The sequence below is a fragment of the Hypomesus nipponensis genome, chromosome 3 (genome assembly GCF_054491055.1).
Source record: "Hypomesus nipponensis isolate SF chromosome 3, ASM5449105v1, whole genome shotgun sequence".
In the NCBI taxonomy this organism is placed as follows: Eukaryota; Metazoa; Chordata; class Actinopteri; order Osmeriformes; family Osmeridae; genus Hypomesus; species Hypomesus nipponensis.
Window position 1 is genome coordinate 4,580,565 of NC_140363.1, and position 24,239 is coordinate 4,604,803.

The 24,239-nt window shown below is 46.6% G+C and overlaps 1 protein-coding gene across 1 annotated transcript; it reads left to right on the forward strand.

Moving 5' to 3' along the window:
* The first annotated feature begins 1,509 nt into the window (after positions 1 to 1,509).
* On the forward strand, positions 1,510 to 23,778 carry nin (ninein (GSK3B interacting protein)). The gene is made up of 28 exons (XM_084684616.1): positions 1,510 to 2,528; positions 2,659 to 2,868; positions 3,996 to 4,089; positions 5,316 to 5,485; positions 8,400 to 8,445; positions 8,806 to 8,981; positions 9,751 to 9,897; positions 10,211 to 10,378; positions 10,543 to 10,679; positions 10,873 to 11,013; positions 11,369 to 11,543; positions 11,773 to 11,883; positions 11,987 to 12,076; positions 12,232 to 12,370; positions 12,866 to 12,987; positions 13,092 to 14,215; positions 14,370 to 17,018; positions 17,463 to 17,561; positions 17,645 to 17,714; positions 17,864 to 18,049; positions 18,146 to 18,262; positions 18,617 to 18,721; positions 18,820 to 18,966; positions 19,068 to 19,247; positions 19,585 to 19,839; positions 20,027 to 20,137; positions 22,449 to 22,562; positions 22,701 to 23,778. Exons 1-28 carry the CDS (start codon positions 2,424 to 2,426, stop codon positions 22,914 to 22,916), a joined length of 7,404 nt encoding a protein of 2,467 aa, XP_084540742.1. The 5' UTR covers positions 1,510 to 2,423; the 3' UTR covers positions 22,917 to 23,778.
* The last annotated feature ends 461 nt before the right edge of the window (positions 23,779 to 24,239 follow it).

Sequence of the window (24,239 nt, forward strand, 5' to 3'; positions counted from 1 at the left end):
AAAAAAAGTGCCTGTGGTTTCTGAGGAGCATCACCGGATAGCCCTATATTTGCACAATAGACAGTGGCCCAGTGGTGACTGGGAGATCTCATAGTGCAGCAGGTGTCAGGATTAACCTCTGTGTTTCCACTCCCGTGGCCTGGTACGGCTGATTGTTCCAAAGACAGCTGTCCATCTGAGACACGACTGAGATTCAGTGTCGGTGAATATAGCAGACATTCCCACCATTATTAAAATATAGGTTAGTGTCATTTAGAAATGTAGATGACAGTTCTCTTCACAGTTTATCTAATCCCTATAAAATAATAACTGCATTATGAGTTACTAAACTCATGGCAGTTTAGGGTAACAGTGACTGGGATCAGTTTCTATTTTTAGGGGTTGGTCTTTCTCATTCTGGATTTGTTTGTGTCAGATGTTATGTTTATTGATCATCTCAGTATGTCTCCCTTAAATTTGATCAGCTGCTGACTGAGATTAGCAAATGTAGAATGTTTTTTCTTTGCTTCTCTGGACACCCCCATTGTCTGTGTTGAATGGGGCACTCCTAGTCTGAGTGGAAGGAGACACCTGCCTAATGCAGACCAGACCCCCACATGCTGACGTCACTGACGGAGCAGCTGGAAAATGACGAGGTTACCATGTCACTACACACAGCAAGCCAGGGCTCATGGTGTGTGTACGGTGATGAAGAAAGTGTTTGTCTTTATTTTCATCAACGGAGTAACTCAATTCAGATTTGGATTATCAATCTGCAGATTGGGAGAGCACCAGACCACTGATAATAAATGACAACACAACACCAGGCTTAGGTCTCAATTATGTCTCTCAACTCTAAAGGCCGGAGGACCATCTTTTGTAGGGTACAAGAAAGTAAACAGTCAGGCAGTTGGTGTTCCAACGGTCACAGAGAAAGAGATTCACAGCTCCCAGCTCATGACCACTCTCAGGGCAGAGAGAGATCATAGGTGGACCTCTCCCCGTAGTCATCACAAGGAAGGGACGTTTACCCAGTACTTTCTCCTGACCCTGAACATCTATTCAACCTGACACAAAGACATGATCTACTCTTATCAATAGCAAACTCGCATGAGAACATACTAACTTGTAACCTATGACTACTTCTATTGATGAGTGAATAATGTAAGTACACAGGAAATCCCAATGTACTCCACAGCGGTCAGGGAGAATTTCGTTGTGTGACCTGCCTCAGTGCGGAGTTTGCTTGGTCGTGTCTGAAAGTGTGCTTTGTCAGACCCAGCATCAGTAGAATCAAACATCAGACATCTCGTTGCCCTGTGTGTGACGTAATGGAAGAAGCCGACCACTTGGGGTTGAGAACAGTGTGACGGACCAGGAAGTGAAATCCCTCATGGAATGGAACACGTTGAGTTTCTATTTCCCCTTGTGTGTGACGCTGCCTGCCTCAGCTTAGTCAGGGTGTCTCAGGGTGCATCCTGGACTGTGCCGATGCGTTATGTCATCGCTCGCCTATCCAGTCATCGTTCACTGAAAAGGCTCCAGGTTCACCTTCCCCAGAAGACGGGCCTAAAGAGATCAGTCAGCTGTGCATTAAAGAACCTATTGCTCTTCAGGGCTAATTCAGATTAAGTTAGTATCTCCATCTTCCTACAGAGGGGACTAGGACTAGACAAGGACTACTGCATTCCACATCCCTAGCAGGTAGTCAGATCTCTGCTTACTAACTTTAAAACTCCTGAGCCAACAATGTAGTTTTCCAGTTGACACCATTATCATTGTCTTCCAATTCCAGCCACGACCTCTCCATGCTGGATCCCCAAACAATGTCCTCGTCCCTGTAATGGAGGTTGTCAGGAGCTATTAGTATTAGCCTTTGGTGGTGTAATTAACCACAGACTGGGTGCTCCACTCCTGTGCTCATTCCTCAAATAGTTCCTCCCCGCTCTCCTCTGATATAGACTCTGAAGTCTGAACCGTTTTTGTTTATTCTTGAATTTATATTAATGTTTACTCCAGAATACCATGGTTCCGAATCAGCTGTTTTAAAGACACATTTTCTGTCATCTTTTTTGCCATCAATTTGTCTCTTACTGTGCTTTTTAGTATTTTTGGTGAACTTCCGTCCTCCCTCCAAAAAATATTCAGCCATGAAATCAACTCTGAATTCACTGCATTTTGTCGATGCATAAACCAACATGAAAATAGGTGTAAAACAAGTCAGTTAAGGAACATAAACTCAAGGTCATCAATTAAGGTCAGTTGAGGTTAAGGTTGCTCTTGTTGCATGCTTTGCATGTTTCTCGTTCATGGCTTGTTCCTAGTCCTTAGTGCCAAGCAGGGAGTCTGTAGGAGTCAGGGCCAGGACTTTGGGTCTGTCTACCTGATTGCCTAATCATTCATTAAGACTAAGCAGATTAGCAAAAGCCCTCCCTGCACCGCATATGACGCCTGGCCGGTGTGGCACTAGATCAAACGGCCAGCGACCGTCACCTATGAGGGTGTTCCTGGGATCGGATGCTATTGACATGGATGTTTCCACCCTGATAGTAAGTCATGTCTCGCTCCCTGGCCACAGGAGCTGAATGTGAGGTGTCTTTGCTCTCTGCTAGGTGTGCATGTAAACAGTATCTTGTCAGGTATATTTATCTTTGTGTGTGTGTGTGTCTGTGTGTTCAGGGCAGGGTGCTGTCCTGTGGGATGGATGACAGCCAGCAGGACCAGTATGAGGAGCGTCTGAAGGAAGTGTTTGAGAGTTTCGATGGCAGCGGAGCGGGTTCCCTGTGCCCGGAGGAGCTGTCCGACCTGTGCCAAGCGCTCCACCTGGAGGAGGCCACCCCCGCGCTGCTACACGTACTGCTGCAAGGCCAGAGTGACCTCACGGGAAGGGTGAGTACTGGCCTCCACGCCTGGGGACATCATCCAGGGCTCAGGCCATGGGGATCACGTCTAAATATGGGGACTCTATTTAGAAACTGAGTTCTGGGCTACAAATATAGACTGAGTCTCCAGCACCAGAGGATCCTCTGGGGATGCTATGCTTCAAAACCACCCTGGAGCGAAAGCACTTTTAACCACACTATTTGGGTTTTAAAACATGAGATACACAGTGATGAGGAAAAATATATACCTTTTTTAGATAGCTCAACAGGTAGCCTATTTTATTCCTCCCTCAGGGGGATATTGCCATCCAAACAATGCCTTCCATGCTTGGATGGTAATATCCCCGGTCCAGGTCCAGGCCCTTTGTGGCTCCAGGTTTGGGGTGCTTTGTTAGCCGTCTTGTTGTAGTGTGAAACAGTGCCCCATCAACCCTTATCCTAGGTGTCTGTCGTCAGGACAACCAAACTAATCACCATTCAGGAGTGCATCAGATGGAGGGTACTTGAGGTGGAAACAAGCCCTCCCATTGGAGGGTACGAACCGAGGAACGTCTCGAAGCTAAATCTCGACATTTGGTACATGCTCCAGTTTCACAAATTGTAACTCGTGGCAACCTGTTTTAAGGTTTGCTGTAGGTTAGCCTGGATGGACGTTTTCCCGTCTGTTCTGTTTTGTATGTATGGTGAGAGTGAGGCAAGCGTGGGGGGAGTCAGGGGTCTTCTTGCCCAGCCACATCACCTAACAATGAGGATGACAAAAAGGAAACCCCCACCTAAGCAGGCAGACGCCTGACTCCTAACACAAAGAAAATCTCCATACCCATTAGTTGTAGGGTGGGCAGCTGTTTCTTGGTGAGGAGTGTGACCTCCTCTCCCCCCCCCCCCCCCCCCCCCCTCCCTCCATCTAGACATGTCATTCAAGGACTCTCAACCTCCTCCCTCCACCCACCCAACCTCGGGAGACTGAATCCATTCTCAAGAATTTCATGAGCAATATTTTATCTCAACAATGGAATAATACTGTCCCATAGAACCCTCATTCCTCCCATACCAAAAATATTTAAGATATTGAATGTCTGCTCTGGATCCTCCCTTGAAGAGAAGAGGAGAATAATATAAGTTTTTGTTCTGCAGATTGTTTTTAACCAGTTCAAGGACGCACTGATCCAGGTTCTGTCGTCCACTATCGCAGCCCCTCCACCCAGTCAGGAACCCGGCACTACTCCTGGTAAGGAATCACTTCAGTCCTTTAGAACAAATCATCTGGAATGAATCCCTTCCATTTGGAATGAATCCCTTCCATCTATAAAGCTGCAGGGTTACATTTACATTTAGTAATTTAGCACACACGCTTATCCAGAGCGACTTACAGTAAGTACAGGGACATTTTCCCCAAGGCAAGTAGGGCGAAGTGCCTTGCCCAAGGACACAACGTCATTTGGCATGGCCGGGAATCGAACCAACAACCTTTTGATTAATAGCCTTGACTCCCTAACCGCTCAGCCATCTGACCCCCGTAAAGGGTTCCGTAAAGAACAGTTTTGTTTTGTTTGAACGACAGCCGTGAAGCTGGCAAGTGTCAAGTGTGTCCTGTCGGGTGTTTCTCTTCTGAGATGGTCCACGGTGACTTGCTGGATCCTCATCTTGGCTGACTCAGCAGTTAATCTTAGCATGCAGCATGAAGGCAAACAGGGCTAAGCGTGGGCTATGAATAGCCAGTGGACTGACACCTATTTGCATGGTCATGGTTGGGCCTTCAACATTGTTGTTATTTTCAAAACAGACTACAGACTACTAAAGTAAAAATAAATATATATATGTATATATATATATACATATACATATATTTGTGTTTATTTATTTTAGATGGTGTGCATTTTGGTATACTGCCGTGTCTCTTTTATTAAAGCATTATGTAAAGTGGAGTTCCATGGATGACAGTTATAAGTATCCTGCTTAGGCTAGAGAACAGGTGATGTAACGAAAAGCCTCCCTTGATTTGGATGCTTCCACTCTCACTCCAACCAGGTGAGAAGTGGAGTCACCTGACATAGGCTTCTAACCCCAGCCAACGTGTGTGTGTGTGTGTGTGTGTGTGTGTGTGTGTGTGTGTGTGTGTGTGTGTGTGTGTGTGTGTTTGTGTGTGTGTGTGTGTGTGAACTTGAGACTTGGCAAACAAAAAGAGAGATGCCATATTTGTGCCAGAGTTACAGCAGAGTCAAAATTTAGCACTTAGTTATGGCACCCATTTAGTTAAGTTTTTGTTATTTACACTGGTAATACGTTACAGTTGGGAGCTGAAACACATGCATTTTAGTTTGTTTTCTACATTTAATATCTAACGAATATATCTGACGAAGGCAGAACCTTCACAACTGATGAGCCCCACTTTCATAGCCAGCTCTCATCCTCAGGTCCTCATCTCTTCTTCTACATCCTCTTCTTCTTCTGCAGATTCCCCCGAGGTCCATCCTAAGTTTGTGAGGGGCAGCAAACGTTATGGCCGCCGCTCCACCCCTGAGTTCATTGAGTCCGTGACTGAATTCTCAGAGGTCGTCAGCGCTGATGCCACAGAGGAGCAGGGAGCGGAGGAGAACGACGACACCGTCCCCAGGAAACGAGAGGTAACTGTCCGTCTGGCCTCACCCCTAGTTCACATTTGCTTCCTCACAGAGAACAGGAACTTAATTTGTTGACTTCAGCGCTGCATCGTTCAGCGTATTGTTTCCCTAAATCGCCTCCTCATATGGTATTGAACAACTCAGGGATCTCCGACCCTGGTGTTCAGGGCCCTGCATGTTTTAGATCTTTCCCTGCTCCAACACACCTGATTCAAATGAATTGGTCCTTATCAGGCTTTTGCAGAGCTTCATTTGAATCAGATGTGTTGGAGCAGGGAAACATCTAAAACATACAGGACAGTGGGGCCTGACGACCAGGGTTAAAGACCATTGGCCTAACCCTAATGCATTCTGGGTAAACAGCACGGCTGCAACATCGGCGCTGTACTCGTTCCAGGTTCCTCTTCCTGCCTGGCCCATCCTCGGTTGCTCTGTGCGTTTCCTTCCCAGGCTGCCTCTGCAAGGTGTTATTCTTAGCTAATCAGCTTAGCTCTGGGCAGGGCCTCAAAACAAGTGCAGACACTCCAGCTCTGCTCTCTTCGCATTGCGTAATCTCACAGGGCAGACGCTCTGTATTAATACCAGCCCTGCAGAGGTGGGTCAGCTACACTCGTATTTGACGTTTTTACTGTGCATTGTGGGTATAGCTCAGAGTGTTTGAATGCTGGACAAGAAGTGGCAGGTTAAAATGTCCACCTTGATATTGCTTTGGATAAAAGCATGCAAAGCGAATGCATCACAATATTATTCATTTCGCAGTCGTTTGTATCGCAACTTACAAAGTGTGCACATGGAAAGTACAGCAAAAAATGAAGGATCAGAAGTGCAGCGTTCTAACAGTATTTTGGTGTTTCGACTCAAGGAACGGTCTGTATTTACCAGGCACATTGCAAAATAAACACATCTCCACGACCAGGTCCAGTTCATAATGAACAATAACTACAGTGTGGTTCTGTGGCACATCAACCATAGTGGAGGATATTGCGCTGGTTCTGCAACTCTTGTGTGGGTAGAACCGGCAGCAAGTGGCTCTTTTGTTTCCACCACCGTTTGCTTCAGATGCGTCAGCATTTTTTTACGAGCCATCTGTGACTGTTTTACTTCTTGACGGATGTTACGCGGTGCTGGGGTGGCAAGGACCATGTACCAGTGAACTTTGCCCCCTGGCACAAATGTGTGTTGTGGTGGTCAAGGGAACCGCGGTGTGTTCCCATCCACTTGGTCATGTCCAGGCAGGCCGGAGCCGTCCGGTGAGGGGGGAGGAGGGAGCGTAGCAGGATGCAAGAAAGACCCTGGTTGTCAAAACACAACCCTCTATGCCTTTGACGGTAGAGTTAGTGCAGCTTGAAATATGGCTGGCTGTGTGTTGATATTGGTTTGTATCACAACTTTGTTGAATACTTTTTCCAGATTTTTCTGCAGTGTGTTTATTATTCGGATTATAATAATAATAATAATAACAAGTATAATAAATATGAATATTAATGTGTTCCACATGAATACTCTGTACCCCACATATGATCTTAACCTTTTCATTTGTTTCCAACCTGCAACGTGCCTCATTCTCAATAGCTGTACCTGTGATTTACTAGCATGACAGAGAGCTCCAGTGAACGTGCTGTCCGTTGGCCCAGTGGACAGCAGCTTGATGCCTCTAGGACAAACTAATCCTCCGCCTGGTTCTGTTGTGGAAAGTGTCTTGATTTAAGCTGCTTGGCGAGGTTCACCTCAGGGTCGACACTCTGACCCACACAAGTTGGGATTCCGCCCCCTGAGTCACTGTGACCGAGTCCTCTGCAAAACAACGTCTGGCCGGTGATGTTTGCGAGGTATTAGATTCATTTTGGGACAACAATGATGACTAAGTGTGTGCAGGAGGCAGCAGGAGGATGAACCCTGCGTTGCGTCTGTGGGCGTTGGCTGGTATTGTGTGCGGCCCTTTCTCTGTCCCAGTTGTGAGCGCATGCTGCAGAGACACAGCCGTGGAGCGTGTCCTGCTAGGGGCTAATCTGGCTGGTCCTGAACAATGTCCCGACTGGGGCCCAGCAGATGGGGATGGGTCAGAGGGGCTTGACAGGGGAGGCTGGAGGCGTGGGGGTTGGGGTGGGTGGGGAGTAGCAGGGCGGATGGGAGGGGGGTAGGGTGTAGGAGTTGACAGAGGAACAATGCCCCCCCCCCCCTCCACCATCACTCTCTCTCAGATGCCAGTGCACCCTGGGATGGAACTCTCCGGTAGAGGCCCATCTGGTCTCCATTCCTTCACTGAGTTGCCCTCTTAAACAATAGGCGGCCATTCTGGGCCACGTCACAATAGACACCCCCCCCCCCCCCCCCGCCTCCCCATAGCCCCTCCCCTTCTTATACGTCCAGGCAGGCCAAACAAGTATAGCAACTAAAAAAGAAAATGTTACATTCACTAATCATGACTTAATTGTATCAAGGTATATCTAACTAGATTTACACATAGGGAATGTTACATTGTGTTTCGTGTTTAGATTTAGTTTTAATGGTTGAATGTCCTATAATGTTCATATACCAATTAGACTGTTTTGGCTTTTCTTTGTTGCTGTAGGACAGATAAATCCACACACTTCTTTCGCTTTCTCACTTTTTTAACTTCTGTGTGCCCTGTTCTGGGACCCGTGCCTTCACAATGGCTCTCTTGTCCTCTTTGTCTGGCATCCCACAACCCCCTCGGTCCACCCCTCCATCCTCCCAACCAACCTTGGTTTTGAGAAGAATGTGGTCTTGTAAAACCAGCTGATTGGCACATGAGGAAATGGGCCATCTACAGGTCCCCATGATCATTGTACGAGGCAGAGCCGTGTCCATCTCTTCTAGCCATTTTCATTGCTCAATCAAAACAATAAATGTTTTGACTTGCTGTTAGTAACATGCGTCCCATATTCCTCCACAGCGCTGGAACGCCAATGAGTCGAATGCAGAGGAATATGAAGCAGAAGGTGAGGATAGATCTAAGTGCTCAGATTTAATCGTTTTATCAGTTACTACGATTTACTTTATCTACATCTATCCATATGCAAAAAGATTTTCTAAACTCATCTTAGTCCTGGAATAGGAAACACTTTCAGACTGTATGGATGTATAAATTACAAGGGGAATTAATTACTAGTAGTAAATCAATTTATAATGTTATAATCTATGCCGTTTAAGCATAAATTAGATAGGCACAGTCCTTGTTCTTTGTGCAGGTAAATTACAGCTCCTGTATCTGCATAATAAAGCATATTCAGACAAGAATTTAGAGTGCACATATCATATGTGGTCAAATCATCTGGGTCCTGTCTGTGTGCTGTCACCAGGTCAGCTGCAGTTGTGGAACCCTGATGAGCCAGGCACCCCCCGGGGCTCTGCAGCACCCCTGTCCCAGCGCCTGGAGGACAGGCTGAGGGAGGCCTGCCAGGGCCTGGCCCTACCCTGGGATGCAGCCGCCAGCCTGCCTGAGCTGCTGGCACTCTGCGAGCACCTGGGCCTGGAGGTGAGGACGAGCCAGCGGAACCTGGGTGATGGGGAGGATCGTACCAGGGAGAGGGGGAGGATCGTACCAGGGAGAGGGAAAGGAGGAGGAGTTAGGAACCATTTGATGAAGTTTGGCTTCCCATATTACAACGTATTCATTTAGCGAACACTTTTATCCCCCAAATATACCAATGTTGCATACTGTACAGTGAGTACATCAGATCATTAAGGGCCAGAAGTGCACAGTTCTAATTGTATTTCAGTGGTTGGTGCCTGACATTGCAACAACATGTACTCAACTCCGTAATTTGCATACAGAGTGGGTTTTGTTTGTTGTAGTGACAAAGTCGTAGCCTGGCTGCCAGCCCAACTTCTCCCCGCCCACAAAAAAAATTGTTCGGGAAGTTGGGTCTGGAGTGTCTCGTATTGGGGAACAACTACAGAAAACCAGAATCTGGGCGTACCAATGAAATTGCCAGGGAGGGCTTCATACGATGATGGACAGATGATCAACAGTAACGTAATCACCCACGTCACAAAAGAGCGCCTCAGTTGAATTCGTTTTGAACAAACAACATATTACGTGGCTCTGATTGGTTGTAGGTTGATCCAATTGAGCGAAGAGGCATTTGTTTTCCAGGCTCGTTTGAAACACGCCCTGTAGTCAAAGCGCAACGGAGAGTTCTCAAACTCATATTCTGACTAGAATTATGAGTATAACAAAGTCGGTACTAGATGCAGCTGGTGAGGGTGCCGTGTTATGATTGAAGAGGTTGGTTTGTTTGCAGGTGACTGAGGATGTGGTCCAGAGTCTGACAGGAGATGAAGTGATGAGTGTCCAGGAGTTTGTGTCCAGGGTTGTGAATTCCAGCAAGCCCCCCACGCCGTCTGCCTCCACGCCTTACAGACAGCTGAAGAGACACCACTCCACTCAGGTAACCCTCCACTTCTCTAAAGAAACTCTTTAAACAGGAACAGTAGCTCCTCAAAAATCTTAAGCATGTGTTTTGTTTTTTTTATCAACTGTTTCATTTGAGTTCATTTGTAGTAAAAAAAGATGTACAGGTGCATTCTTGTTACTCTCAACTGTTAACTAGCGGATTAACCCAAAGCCTAGTCTTACTTTCTATGAAAATAAATCTTCCATCTATGATGACTATAGTTCTTACGAACGATGTATCTAATAACTCGACACGTCAGTCATACATATTTGACACATTTGAACGTAAAACTCGTGTGTCCCTCCAGCCGTTTGACGAGGCCGGACGAAGGATGGCCGCCCCCTCGGCCATGAGCAGCACCATCGGGACACGCCTCTTCTCCAGCCTGGACGACGGGACGGGCTACACGACCGTGGACAACGTCCTGGATGCCTGGATGGAAGAGGGCATCGAGAACAGCCCTGAGATCCTGCAGGTGACACCGTCCCACCTCTCCCACTGACCCTCTTTCTTAACCTGGGCCCCTTTAGGGGTTTAAGGCGACTGCGCTGTACGTCCGTGTGGTTGAGAGGACTGTGCCTGTGTCTGCTGGAGATGACTGGATCTCTGCTTGTGTGTGTGTCCATGTTCGTCATGCAGGCCTTGGATTTTGACCTGGAGGGAAAACTGAGCCTCCGTGAGCTTACTATTGCACTAGAGAACGAACTCCTCATCACCAAGAATGGGATTCACCAAGCGGCTCTCGCTAGCTTCAAAGCTGAGATCAGGCATCTTCTGTGAGTGTATAGACTTATGTATATAGTACATTCAGATATATCTAAAGAGGTAGATGGAGAGATACGAGTAGATCAATACAAATACAGAGACATAGATAGAAATGGACGTGGCCTTTTTTTGGATTCCGCATTAGCTTTAATGCACATCTCCAGTTTTAATGGACTTAATCCGTGTGATTGGCGTGTTGCTCAGGGAGCGCGTGGACCGTGAGCTCAGGGAGAAGGAGAAGATCCGGTCTGACCTGGAGAAAGCAGAAAAGCTCAAAACCCAGCTGGCCACTGAGGTGGACGAGCATCACTCTGCCATCGAGCGCATGAATGACCTAAATATCAGGTAACAAACAACCCCCCCCCTCTCTTTCTCTTATTCACTGTCTTTTCTGTATCTCCAATATCTCTCTTTTGCCAGAGCAATAATACAATTAGAACGATATCAATGATGGTAATAGAGAGAATGAAGAATGAATTTTGAAACAAAGAAACATGAAATGAAAAATGTGTGTGTGTGTGTGTGAAACGAAAAAATTAAACGATACAAATAAATTAGTGTGTGTGTGTGTGTAATGAAGGCTGTGTGATGAAGGCTGTGTGATGAAGGCTGTGTGTGTGTGTAATGAAGGCTGTGTGATGAAGGCTGTGTGATGAAGGCTGTGTGTGTGTGTAATGAAGGCTCCCCCGTGTGTTTGCAGGAAGCTGGAGCAGGACCACAGGGAGAGGCTGGCGGCGGTGCGGTCCGAGCTGCTCAGGGAGATGGCTCAGGTGCAGCAGCAGGCGGGCCAGCAGCGCGAGGAGCTGGAGATCCAGATGGAGAAGATCAGGGAGGACGAGACCTTCCTGAGGGACCACCTCTCCATCACTGTCAAGGTGACACAAACATGGCCAGACGCTGCGGCTCGTTGGGTTTCTGAATATTGGTCATAATAGTCATGTTTATTTAGCAGATGCTTTTATTTCATGCAGTGGATAGGGGGGATTTGAACCTGCAATCTCTTGATCTGCAGTGAAAGGCTCTACACAAAGCTGTGCCCATGCTGCAGGTAGTGATTGAATGTGTAGGGTGTTCGGTGGGGTGATGGTGGGCTGTGTCTCTCAGGAGAACAGACGTCTGGAGATGGAGCTACTGGACAACACTGAGAAACTGGTGGAGGCGGAAAACCAGGTCAGCAAACTTCAGAAGAACATGGACAACATTCTCAAGGAAAAGGTAAAGTAAAAAAGCTCAAACAGAGAAAGCACAATTTTTTTGTTGCACATCACATACATTTTTTTGTCAACTTCTGATTATCCCGTTGGTGTTGTTTCTGTAGTTTGGAGACTTGGATCCTGGCAGTGCAGAATTCTTCCTGCAGGAGGAGCGACTCCGACAGTTACGCAGCGGTTATGAGGAGCAGTGCAGGGTAGGACACACATACCCTGGTCTTAGGAAACTGACATTGGCCTTGAGATTGTTTGCTAGTTCCAGCTAACTTCTGTCCTCCTGAGGACGTTTGTTTATTGTCATTCCACTTTTGTCTGGCTTTTTTGGATGACGAGTCTCGTTGTTGTTTTGCAGGAGCTACAAGATCGCATTGATGAACTGCAGGCCCAACTCCAGGAGTTCCACAGCCTCGGCCGAGCCCCCCAGCTCTGCTCCAAGCCTTCCCTGCTGGACGAGTTGGAAAGCAAGAGCCCTGGCATGGAGTCAGACCCAGGTAACACCTCCAACACACATCCCAGAGATTTCTACATTTACATTTTTATTCATTTAGGTGACACTTTTTTGTTTTAAATATTTTAATTTTTTATATATTTTATATGATATGTTTTTATACTAATATACTGCAGATAGGAAGTGCAGCAGAAAATCGAGGATCAGCAGTGCATGGTTCTAACAGTACTTCAGTGTTCAGAGTCTATGAACAGTATGTATTTACTGACCAAAATGTACATTCCAAATTAACTACAACTCGGCTACCAGTTGCGGGGAACATAAAAAATACTTGATCACAGTAGCTGATCAATGTATGGTGAACTCAAATTATATTCTACCGTGCAATAGTAACATCTCAATTCCTCCACTACAGTCTTACAATAACGTCTCGATTACAGTAATACATGTACGCCAATGGGAACAGCTAGCTAAGAAACACAAGGAACTTATCATTGTTGTTATAATGTTCATGATTGCAATTTCATTTGTTGTCCAGGTATTGGCTCGGAGGAGGGCCAGCCTTTCAACATGAGTCTGGAGGCTGAGATGATGTTAGAGCAGCTAAAGGAGCAGCACCTTCAGGAAATTGAAAATCTACGCGCTCAGCTTGAAAGCAAGGCACGTCCGCTTTCTAATGTTTCATTGTGCTTCCTGAATACCATCTCAAAAATATTCATTCATCCTGCTGCGCTCATTTGTTAAAACGTCATCCTTTTTTGCAGATCATTGAATTTGAACAAAACGTGGAGGAGCAGAAGGCAGCCCACGAGGAACACAGAAAGGCCATTTCTCTTCAGTACCAGGAGGAGATCCAGGCCCTGAGGGAGGAGATGTCCAGCATCCAGAACCGAGCCCAGGAGCTCCAGAACCAGCTAGAGCAGGCAGAGCAGGAGCGGGCCAGCCTGGAGCTGAGGCAGGCTGGGGAGAGGGAGGAACTGGCCGACCAGCAGGATGAGGAGGTTGGTACCCTCAGACAGGAGCTACTGCAGGCCCACACCCATGTCGCAGACCTGGAGGACCAGCTGAAGGCCTTGGAGGACCAGCTTGCTGAGACGGAGCTGGGAATGGAGGCAGAGAAGGAAGAGCTGAGGAGGCTTAATGCGCTGGAGCTCCACAGGCTGGAAGAAGAGCATGAGCAGCTGGTTGAGGCCAGGCTGGACGAGGAGAGGAAGCGGATGCAGGAGGAGAGAACCGAGGTCGAAAAGAAACTGTTAGAGGAGTTGAAACGGGAGAATGAGGTTTTACAGCAGAGCCATGAAGAAACCATGAGGGCCAGAGTAGAAGAGCTGAGCGTTATGTTCCAAGCAGAGCGCGAGGAGCTGGAGATGAGCCTGACGGAGGAGTGGGAGAGGAAGAGAGCCCAGCTGGACGAGCAGAATAACGAGTCTCTGCAGGCGGTGCTGGAGGAGGAGATGCTCCGACTGGTCCGAGAACACGAGGAGCGGGAGAGCAGGCTCAGAGCGCAGTGGGACTCGGAGAGAGCCCAGCTTCGGGACGACCAGGAGGCATCTCTCCTCGCCAGGCTCGCGGAAGAAAGGGAGAAGCTCCAGCAGCAGCACGAGCAGAGGGAGGAGAAGCTGGCGGAGGACTGGAAGAGGGAGAGGATGCAGCTGGAAGAGGATTACGAGGGGATGATCCTGGAAAGGGTGAACGAGGAGAAGGAGAAACTAGAGGCGGAGAAGGAAGAGCTGGAGAAGCGGCTGGTGAGGCTGATGGAGGAGGAGAAGACTCGCCTGGAAGAGAGCCACAGGGAGGCTGTGCAGGAACTGTGCACCAGGCACAAGGACGAGAGGGAGCAGCTCAGTGGCCTTCTGGACAAGCTCCGAGACGACATCAGTGAAGAGAGGTAAGATTTGTCTTTAAGGCCTGGGGTTGGTATTTTGGGATGTAATCAAGTCCAAGATGAATGATCTGTCCATGCAACAGGTGAGAGTGAGACTTTTGTATGTTTGAAATGTGGGCACTTTGGGGCATAACTGTCATTGATTAACCATGTACAGGAAAGAACTGGAGAGCCACTTTTCCCAACGAATCAAGGAGGTTGAGAATCGGTTCTCAGGTGACCAGGATGCAGTTTCAGAGCAATTCCAGACTGACGTAGCTAACCTGGAGCAGCACTACCACAATGAACTGAAGGCCCTGTCAGATAGGCACGCTGAGCAGAAATTCAAATGGGAGATGGAGGTGGAGAAGGCCATACAAGAGGCTGAGGAGCAGAGAAGCATGCTGCAGGAGTCCATGAAGAAAGAGCGGGAGTTCCTCCACCAGGAGTGGGCAAAGGAGCAAGAACAGCTGCAGAGCACTCACAAGGCGGAAATAGACGAGCTGATGGAAAAGAACCTGGAGCTCCAGAGAGACCTGGAGAGTTCCGTTAGCTCAGCTCAGACTAAAGAGATTGAGCTGAGTAGAAAGCTGAATGAACTTCACAACAGACTGGAGAAGAACCTTGAGACCAAAGATGAGCTTCTAGCTCAGTCTGAGAATAGGGCACAAGAAATTGAACTTCTACTGAACCAGGCAGTTGAGGATTTTAAGCAGGAGAAGGCTGAACTTCAAAGCTGCTTGTCTGAACTTGAGGCCAAGTACACAGAGGCGCTTTTGTTGTCTGAGAAGCATCTTGAGGAAAGGACTGAGCTACTGTCAAACTGTGATGAGCTTAAGGCAAGGGTAGATGAGCTAGACGGGCTACTTAGACATTCGGCAGTGGACTTTGACCTTGAGAGACAGGAGTTGCAGGATAATATCTCTGATCTTGAAGTTAGGCTTCAGGAAAACCTTACCTCCTGTGAGATACAAGAAAATGAGAAAGTTGAGCTCATTTCAGAAAGGGATCAGCTCAGTATCAGAATTCAGAAGATCCAGGCAGAGCTCGATAAACTTCTGGAATCCGCAAATAGGAATGGAAAAGTGGGAGGCTCAAATGAAGACTCCCCTGAAGGGGAAGAACTTCCAGCCGTATTACTGGATACCTGTCCCCATGAAGAACAGGAGCCATGTTCACAACAAACTAAAGAGGTTGTCGATAATGAAACACCGGTGGAGCATGGCGATGAGGTAGAGATCCTTATGGAATCCCCCCCTGACATGGAGTGTTGTGATCAGGATGTGACCGTTGCTTCAGAGGACCTCCCAATCCCTGTGGAGGAGTCTGCCATCTTTGACGAACAAGCACAGGATGACGATTTAGAGATGATAACCGAGTCCCCTGACGAATGTTCTGATAACATCCTTACCTCTTATGAGGTGGTGGACGAAGAATTTCCTGAAGTTGCCGACCAAGAGGAGACTAAGGCTGTCGGGGATATTGAACAAAATAATGCTGAGGAAGAGGTGGTTGATGAACCTTCTGAGGACGTGGTGGTTTGTCCCGAAAACGTAACTGCCAGTGTTGAGGCATGCAACAATGTCAGTCCCGTTCCAGAAGATGGACACGTCTCCATGGAGGATCAGAGTCCAGCTGAAGAAGAGATTGATGAAGACTCTTGTCCTAAGAAAGTGGTCATAGCTGATGATATCCCCAAATCCTCAGTTGAAGAGGAGAATCCTGAATACGGTGGTGATGAAGGCCAAGATGAAGGTTCCAAAGAGATGCCGTGCCATGATAAAGTGGAGCACAGCTCTCCAGAGGGCGCTGAAAACGATGACTCGGTTGAAGTTGATTGTGGTGAAGATGGCCTGTGTGAATCATATACTGTGGAGGCAGTACCACAAGATACCCGAGATGAGAAGAATGAGAGCCTGTCACCGTGTTTGGAGGGGCGGCACTGTCATGAGTCTGTGGTGGAAACCACATCCCCAGAGGAAATCGAGGACCCTGACTATGGTGCTAAACAGGAATGCATCCCAGAAGGCTCTCACGGTCCCGAGCAGGAGCTGGTTACCGAGCAACCGCAGGAGTACGGGGAGGAAGTGTATGAGCAAGATGGCCGTATCTACAGTGGTGCGGATCAAGTGGGTCGATCTGAAACTCTGGCCTCCATGGCTGAGCTCCAGTTCCAGTATAGCATTGCAACAGAGGAGAACCTTGTCCTACAGCATAAAGTGGCCCTGCTTCAGGAGAAGACGGACACTCTTGAAAGTCTCTTAGTGGACAGCACAGAGAAGATAGCAGCAGGCAGGCTGGCGTTTGAGGAAAACTGCAGCCTGAAAGCCAAAATGCTAATGTTGATGGAGGAGGCGGAGGACATGGTGACTAAGTCGGAGGAGTTGACAGACCTCCAGATCAGATACGAGGAGTGCATCTGTGAAAACGCCAAGCTAGGGGAACAGAACTGTAAGCTGGAGAAAAGGATTTTGGGCCTTGAGAATAAAATGCACATCATCCAAGACTTCCAGGATCAGCAGGTGGCGCTGGTGGATGAGATCACCAGGATGAGGGAGGAGAACTGCAAGCTGATGGCGCTGGTCAGTGAGTTGGAGAGGCAGGACGAACTTCTCCTGACCATCCAGCAGGAAGCAGACACTGCAGAGGAAGCCCCGGAGGAGACCTTCCTGGACCTCAACTCCCAGCTTGAGGCCAAGATCCAAGCCGTGTCTGACCTGGAGGACTGCTGTTCTGAGTTCGAGAAGCAGAATGGCAAACTCCGCAAGGCCCTCACTGACCTACAGGACAAGTCTCTGATGATACACGAGAGGATGAAGGCCCATAGGTAACTCGGAGGAGATGTAGGATCCCAACCCTCTGTGTCGGCCTCCCTGCAGTCGTGCTTGGCTTCCTAACCTTCCTAACCTTCCTAGCACCAGAAGTAGCTGTGTGTCCACTGTGGCTCAGAGATCCTGTAACTTGCATGTGAAGCAACAGATTTCTAGCCTTGCTGTCTGTGCTGCAATCCACCCCTGTACCCATAGATAACTCTTGTGAGACAAAGTAGCTGGCACTGTCAATGTGAGAAATGTATGGTTGTCTGATTTGTGGAGTAGAGAGCCTTTACCTTCGATGAACATTGCTTCAACCTTATTTACTTTATCACATTTACAGAAGTCATAACAGAGCATACTGAAATTGTGAATAAGTTAGTTGTTTTGCTGTGAAAGAAGCTTGTGTTGGTAGATTCTAGTTTGACTTGACATTTTCTGCATTTTTCCTTGCGTAGGAGTGAGGCCAGCCGTCTGGCAGAGGAGAACCTTGTGCTGAGACACAAGATTTCCGCATTGAAGGAGGAGGACCTAAGGGAGAGTCAGGAAGAGATGCTGTAAGCAGCACAATCATTTATAAAATGAGATTTCTTCTCCTTTTTATACTGCATTGACACATGTCCCAATCTTATTGGCTTAGCTTGAAACTGGAGCACTTCAGGAAGGAAAAGACTGCAGCTCAGAAATTGGCTGACAACTACAAGAGACAGGTAAGATAGAAGTGCTCAGCTCAGTTAATCAAAATAAAAAATAAAAATCAAACTAAGCACCCAATATCTGTTTCAAGGCCAAACCATTGGCTTTAAATTCCTTACAGTGTAGTGATAAACTGTGCAAATGCTCCAATCCTCCCCTTCAGATCTCAGAGCTGCGCCTCAGAAGCCAACAGCTGGAGGATGAAAACGGTTTCTTGGCTCAGAAGAACACGGAGAACGCCCGAGGCGTGGAAGAGCTTGGCCAGCAGCTTGAAGCACTTCTCAGACAGAAGGAGAAGAAAGAGGCTGTCAAGGAGCAGCAGAACTTGTCTACTGAGGAGAGGACCAAGGTGAGGCATCTGGGAATTAAAAAAACGGTCTCCGGTAGGCCTTTTTAAATGTTGTGGTTGATGACATGTAGCTAATTAGTGGTTGTTCTGTGTTAGATGGCAGTTTGTGTGTCTGCTCTGGAGGTAGAGTTGACCAAGGCTCTGGAAGGTTCTGCTCTGCTGGAGGAGGGCAAGGCCCAGCTCTCCCAGCAACTTTCATGCCTTAGAGAGAAGGTGAGACTTGGGCCTTAGAACTACAACACAGGGCTTCCAGGTTTGAACATAAAAAATGAAAAAAAGACATCCAGTGCAGAAAAAGATTCTATAAAAATGTTTATCTTGTTTAGTGTAATTATTTAGCAGATGCTTTTATCCAAAGCGTCTGATCAAGGATCAGAATTAATAACAATATTTGAGCTTTTCGAGCCAAGGACCGGTCCGTATTTCTACCAGGCACAGTGCAACAATAACATCATCTCGACTACAATATTGTAGAACTCTGAACCGTGTGGGTGAATTCTGCTGGTAGTGCAGAGGTACTGTGTCATTTTTGCGTAAATCTAACATCTCAGTCTGTGTGCATCTCAGGTGGAGCCTTTGGAGAATCAGCTGTCACAGCTGTTGCAAGAGCGCCAGTCAGCCGACAAGCAGACCCAGAGTCTGCGGTCTCAGCTGGCCAAGGCTCAGGAGCGGGTAAGGCTTTTGAACAACTTTTCAGCAAATGTTGTAATTGGTGTTTTCAGAATTCTCAATGAAGTAGTCAGTTACTCAACTGCAAGGTACCCTCGTAGTTCCAGGCTCTGGATGAAACTCTCCAGGCCGTCAACCTCCAAAGTGCCCGCCTCAAGTCAGACCTCCGTGTCAGCCAACAGGAGAAGGATGCCCTCAAACAGGAAGTGATTTCACTGCATAAACAGCTGCAGAACGCCAACGACAAAGTAAGACGTTGAGATGTTTCTCAAGCCGTTTTGATAGAAAAGTTCCAATCTCTCTGGGGTCTCTCAACTGGACTTCTTCACCCACCTCCGCCTGACCTCAGAACCAGGTTCTGGAGATTGCGCTGCACTCCAGTGGGTTCCAGAGCCAGCACAAGAAGCTGTACCGGGACGAGCTGGCACGGCTGGTGGAGCAGGAGCAGGAGTTGGTGAGGAAGGAGAACGACAGGCTTCAGATGGAGGTCCACAACACCAAGGGGGATCTCCTGCTCTCCAGGGAAAAGGTTATTTTCAGTTGTTCCTGACAGTATTTGTGTTTCATTTGGGGGCTTAAAATGCAGATTTAACACCTGATCCTAGCCTAATTAAATGTTTTACTACATTCAGTGTGTGATATTGGATTTATTGATTTGTTGTATATTGTCCATGTTCTCGGGGAGCCCTTGTAAAACAGAACCTCAATCACAACAGCAGCCATCAATAAATAAAGTTTAAATGGGGAATAGAAGCACCATAAACCGTGGCACCCAATCTGTGACGTAACATGCTCTTCTACTGCTGGGAGTAAACACGCCCTGTAAATAACTTTCGATTTCACCTGACTTGTGTCTTCTATCCCAGATCCGCCAGCTGGAGGCCCAGGTTCTGTCCCTGAAGCAGCAGAAGCAGCAGAGCCAGTCCAGCCTGGCCCGGGCCCTGGAGCAGGACAAGGTGTCCCTGAGGCGGGAGCTGGAGAGCCTGCAGAAGGAGCTGGTGGCGGTGAGGAGCAGGAGCTGCGAGGAGGGTGCCGAGGTGCCCAGGGAGCTGGAGATGCTTCGCCAGGAGAACGAGGGGCTAAAGACCCAGATGTCCCGTCTACACTCCCAGCTCATAGAGGTGACTGATCTGTTGTGGGCCCGACCTACAATAAATCATCCCCGTCCCCCTTGATGCTTTACCTGTTTGTCATGTTTGTAATACCGTCCTTCCTCACTCCGTCTGTCTCGCTTTTCTCTCTTCCTCTGTCCTCACCCTCTTTCCTCCTCCTCTTCTCTCCTAACCCCGTCTCCTCCCGTGTCTCCAGACACTGCAGGCCCAGCTTGGTGGACTGCTCCCGCCTTCCCCTCGCCGATTGCCAGGGGAAAGGAGAGGGCCTCATCGTGGCGAGGATCCTAATTACCCGGAGAACATGCCGGTAAGAGGGCAGCATAATCCTCAACTCGGACACATGGTCTTACACCTCCTTTCCATCTCTTCTGCTCTCTGATTCTTAAGTGCAGTTGGCTCACAGGCCTAAACTCACCGCACTCACTTTGCTGAGGAGAATCAACACTTCCCTTCTCAAATCATTTGAAGCATTTGTCACAAAATCTTCTTTGTCATTTCCATCCACACAATTCTTGATTTGGCCCCGGATTTGGGGCTCTCACAACCTGGTTTCATCACTCTGTTCCCAGCTCATGTCCTCTGTGTGTAGAGTGTGTGTACTTTCTGGGTCTGGTGTTTAGACTGTGGTTTCTGTGTGCTTTGCTCTCGTGATCCGGAGCTCACTGTCATGAGGCTTGTCATTCACCACATTGGTGTTCTGGTTGTGGTGCTGTGTGTTCTCCGTGTTTGTCTCATCACGAGGAAAAACCGTCCTCTTCCTGCTAGAGAGAAATAGTCTAGAACCTCTGTGGAAACGGCTCAGTCACCTAGAACGGGTGAAAATTCTCAATCTAAAACCCACACTTGCAGTAGTAGTTGACTGTTCTGGCTGAAGTGTGAAGCTACAATACTCTCCTTTTTCAAAATTGACAGGATCCAGTTTTGACGTTCATTATATATGTCAGCTGGAACTGTAGTTTTCACCGGGGGGATTTGAACCCCTGATGCCAGCGAGCCACGTTAAGGGCTCCAGGGTTAGAGGAGGGTTGAGCCCTGGTGAAGAGTACTCCCTTCTCTCTGCAGGAGGCCGTGCCAGAGCAGCGTTCCGCTCACGCAGACAGCTACAGGAGGATCGGAGGATTGTGACCCCCGTTTCTCCCCCGCAGTCCTCTCCTCGAACCCCCTCCCCCATACAGCAGGCGTCTCCACCGCCGCTTCGGGAGTATGTCCTCCCTCTCTCAAAACCTCACAGGAGCAGAAGGGACGTCTATGTACGATGTGTCGAATCCTGCTCAGTGGAGTTGTATCATCCAACCACTAGGTGGCAGGAGATGTGGACTTCTGTTATCGTCATCCCAAAGGGATAGCTGTACCTTCAGGTCTACACTGTATGTGGGATTTGAGCGAATAGTGAAAAAGTTAATCGAATACTGATTACAGGGAATATTTGTGACAATGCTTACGACAACAAAATGTAATTTCTTTGCACTGATCATGCGTATCCTTGTACATTGGTCCACATGCTGAAGAGAGAAGGACGATGAAATGTAACAAGATGGGACAATACTGGTTTTCCTCATATTTATAACACTGGACCTGAAATATCATCCGCTAGCGAGTTTTAAAATGACTGTTAATGTTCTTGTCTGAATTTCAGTGCTGTCCTGTCATTGCTGGATCAAATGTATTTGTTTCATACCAGCAATGTGGTTTGTTATGTGATATTTGTCCAATTTGCACTGTTGGCATACAATAGGATGTGTGCCACTCTTGTTATGTCAATATACCTCTTGAGGCCCTTAAGTCAACCAAAGTATTTATCTTGTTTGAGTCTTCCTGTGTAGACAGGGTAATGTGTTATGGATGTGTGCAACACTTTGCTATGATGCAATAGATTTAGTTGCATCATGTTCTTTAGACCATTTCATTTATAATGAAGATCTGTTAGGTTAAGATGTATTCAACAGTATTTTCCACTATCTTCTACATAGCAGTTGGTAATTATCTGAGCAGTTAGGACACCTACAACAAATTCTTGGAAGTAGTGTCAGTTTACTTTGTTTTGTGTTAGTGAGGGTTAGAAAGGTTAGTGTGGGTTTACTAAGAATTCGCCAGCAAGCCTCAGATCTTTAGGTGTGTTGCTTTAAATTGCACGGTGTGCCGTTTGTTTGTTTTCATTATTTTGTTAGAACTGTCTAACACCAATTTATTTATACACTTAAATTATGATTTATGTATGATTTGTTTGTAGCCATTTATTTAAGTTTCTTTATCATTGACTATTACAGTTTTATACTAAATTATTTATATTTATTTATTAGCAGCATTTTGATGTCATCTGTTTTGCTAGAATATATTTTAATGAAAACCCCATATCAAATAAAGCATCTTGTTAAACCTGAGTACTGTGTTTTATTGCCTTTATTATGTACATGTGGACACGTACAGATCTATTTAATACATTAGTATTTGTCGAAGCTTTTATTTGTACCATTGAACTAATGCCAGGTGAGAGTGTGTAGTGTTTCCTCATGGACTCTCCCTTCAAGTAGGGAAAAAGAGCACTGCTATTTTTCACATTTACAATTGTGATATTTTTCCTTTCCCTTTCAATAAAAGTGGCCTGTTTGTTTCCCCAGGATGAGGGGGAGAGCATGATGATAAGGATGGAGGAGCGCATGAGGGAGATCGAGCTGTCGCTGCACAACGTCAAGCTGCTGCTGAAGGAGAAGGTGTATCAGCTGAAGGAACAGGTATGCAGACCTGTCTATGTTACTGGGCTCATCTTCTGGGTGACAAAAATTGGCTCTGAAAATAATCAAGCATTTCTGTACCTTTACTCTTTGGCTGATATCAAAGTTGTAATGGCTGGTCTACTTTTGCATGTTCAGCTGCACAGGAATGGCAAATCTGACGTGTTAATTAAGGACCTGTACGTGGAGAATGCCAAGCTGCTGAAAGCTCTGGAGATGACAGAACAGCACCAGAAAATCACTGATAAAAAAAACTACCTGCTGGAAGAGAAGATCTCCAGCCTCAACAAAATAGTCAGGGACTTGAATCCAGCCTCGCTGACCCCAGTTCCCTTTCACTATACCTGCTCCTAGCTTCCCCCTTCCTCCCCACTCCCCCATGTTATCCATTGTTGTCATGCTTCAGATTCATGGATGAACAACTGCGAACCCACTGCCAGTCAATTATACAAGACTTTATTTATTTACGAAAAAGCAGGAATGCAGTTTAGTTTATGAAGGGAAGGACTGAAAAGGTGCCGGAAGCTTTATACAAACAGGGTGACCTACTTTTATAGTCTTGTTGTTAAATGACCAAATATTGTCAGTACTTTTTTTGATTATATGCGTTGTTTTTAGCTATTTATGTAAACATTTATTTTGTGAATAGATGGGTAAATTTGATTTTAGTAATTTTTTGTTTACCATAAAACACACTATTTAGGTTTACAGGGTTATTAATAAATACATAAAGCTACTATGAATATCTGGCAGGACTAGGGAATGTGTTTATTAATGGACATTTATAATTCAAACAACCCTTCTTTACAATGCAGTGTTTGGAGGTCATGTGATCACCCAAGGTGGATGATAGTTGGGTGTTGGATATCTGACCCCCCACGTTTTAATATTTTTTCCACATAAACATGAAGATTAATGCAAACAAAAGAATGATCTATATTAGAATGGTATTCAATTATGTCCAACCGAATGCTTGATATTGAAGTGCACTTTACTCCAAAGTGTCGGTTTGTTTTCTTCAAGACCTTGCTTGTTGTATTATCCGACAATAAACGTTATTGTAATATTTACATGCATTACCATCGTCGGGTAGAATGAGATGTTTCTTGTCTGAAATATAGCCTAAATGAAGGACATCGGGGCTAGTAGGCTACTACCCCCATTTTCAATAGTGTTTTTTTGCACTGAGAAACCCAAAATAAAATATTTTAAAGAGCTCGGTGACTTGCCGTATTTGTGTTTCAAAGGACCGGTAGGCCTAAATGACCGATTTGTTCTGCTGCCATTGTCCTTGGTCTGAAAGTCCTGACCTACAGTGAAAATGAATGCGGCTCCAACAATAGATGCTATCTGAATACAATTGAATTTTGTAAGAACAGCAGTTATGGCAGAGATTGCGGAGCATTAAATACTTGTCAATACAAGGAATCCGTTTGGTTAGCGGTGTTTAAGGGTTCTACAAACGTAGAGGTAATAACTTAATAGAAAAGGATATGTCAATGTCAGTCCAGCCCTGTAGGCCAAACTGCTAAATATTTGACCTTGGGCTCCTCGCCCTTGCATCTGGCATTTTATTTATGAATTACATTAATTAGTTTCCATGCAATGTACGGAATCCCTCGGAATATGTGAAAGTCTCTTAAACTAGCCTACTATGGATTTGATAAGTTACATTTT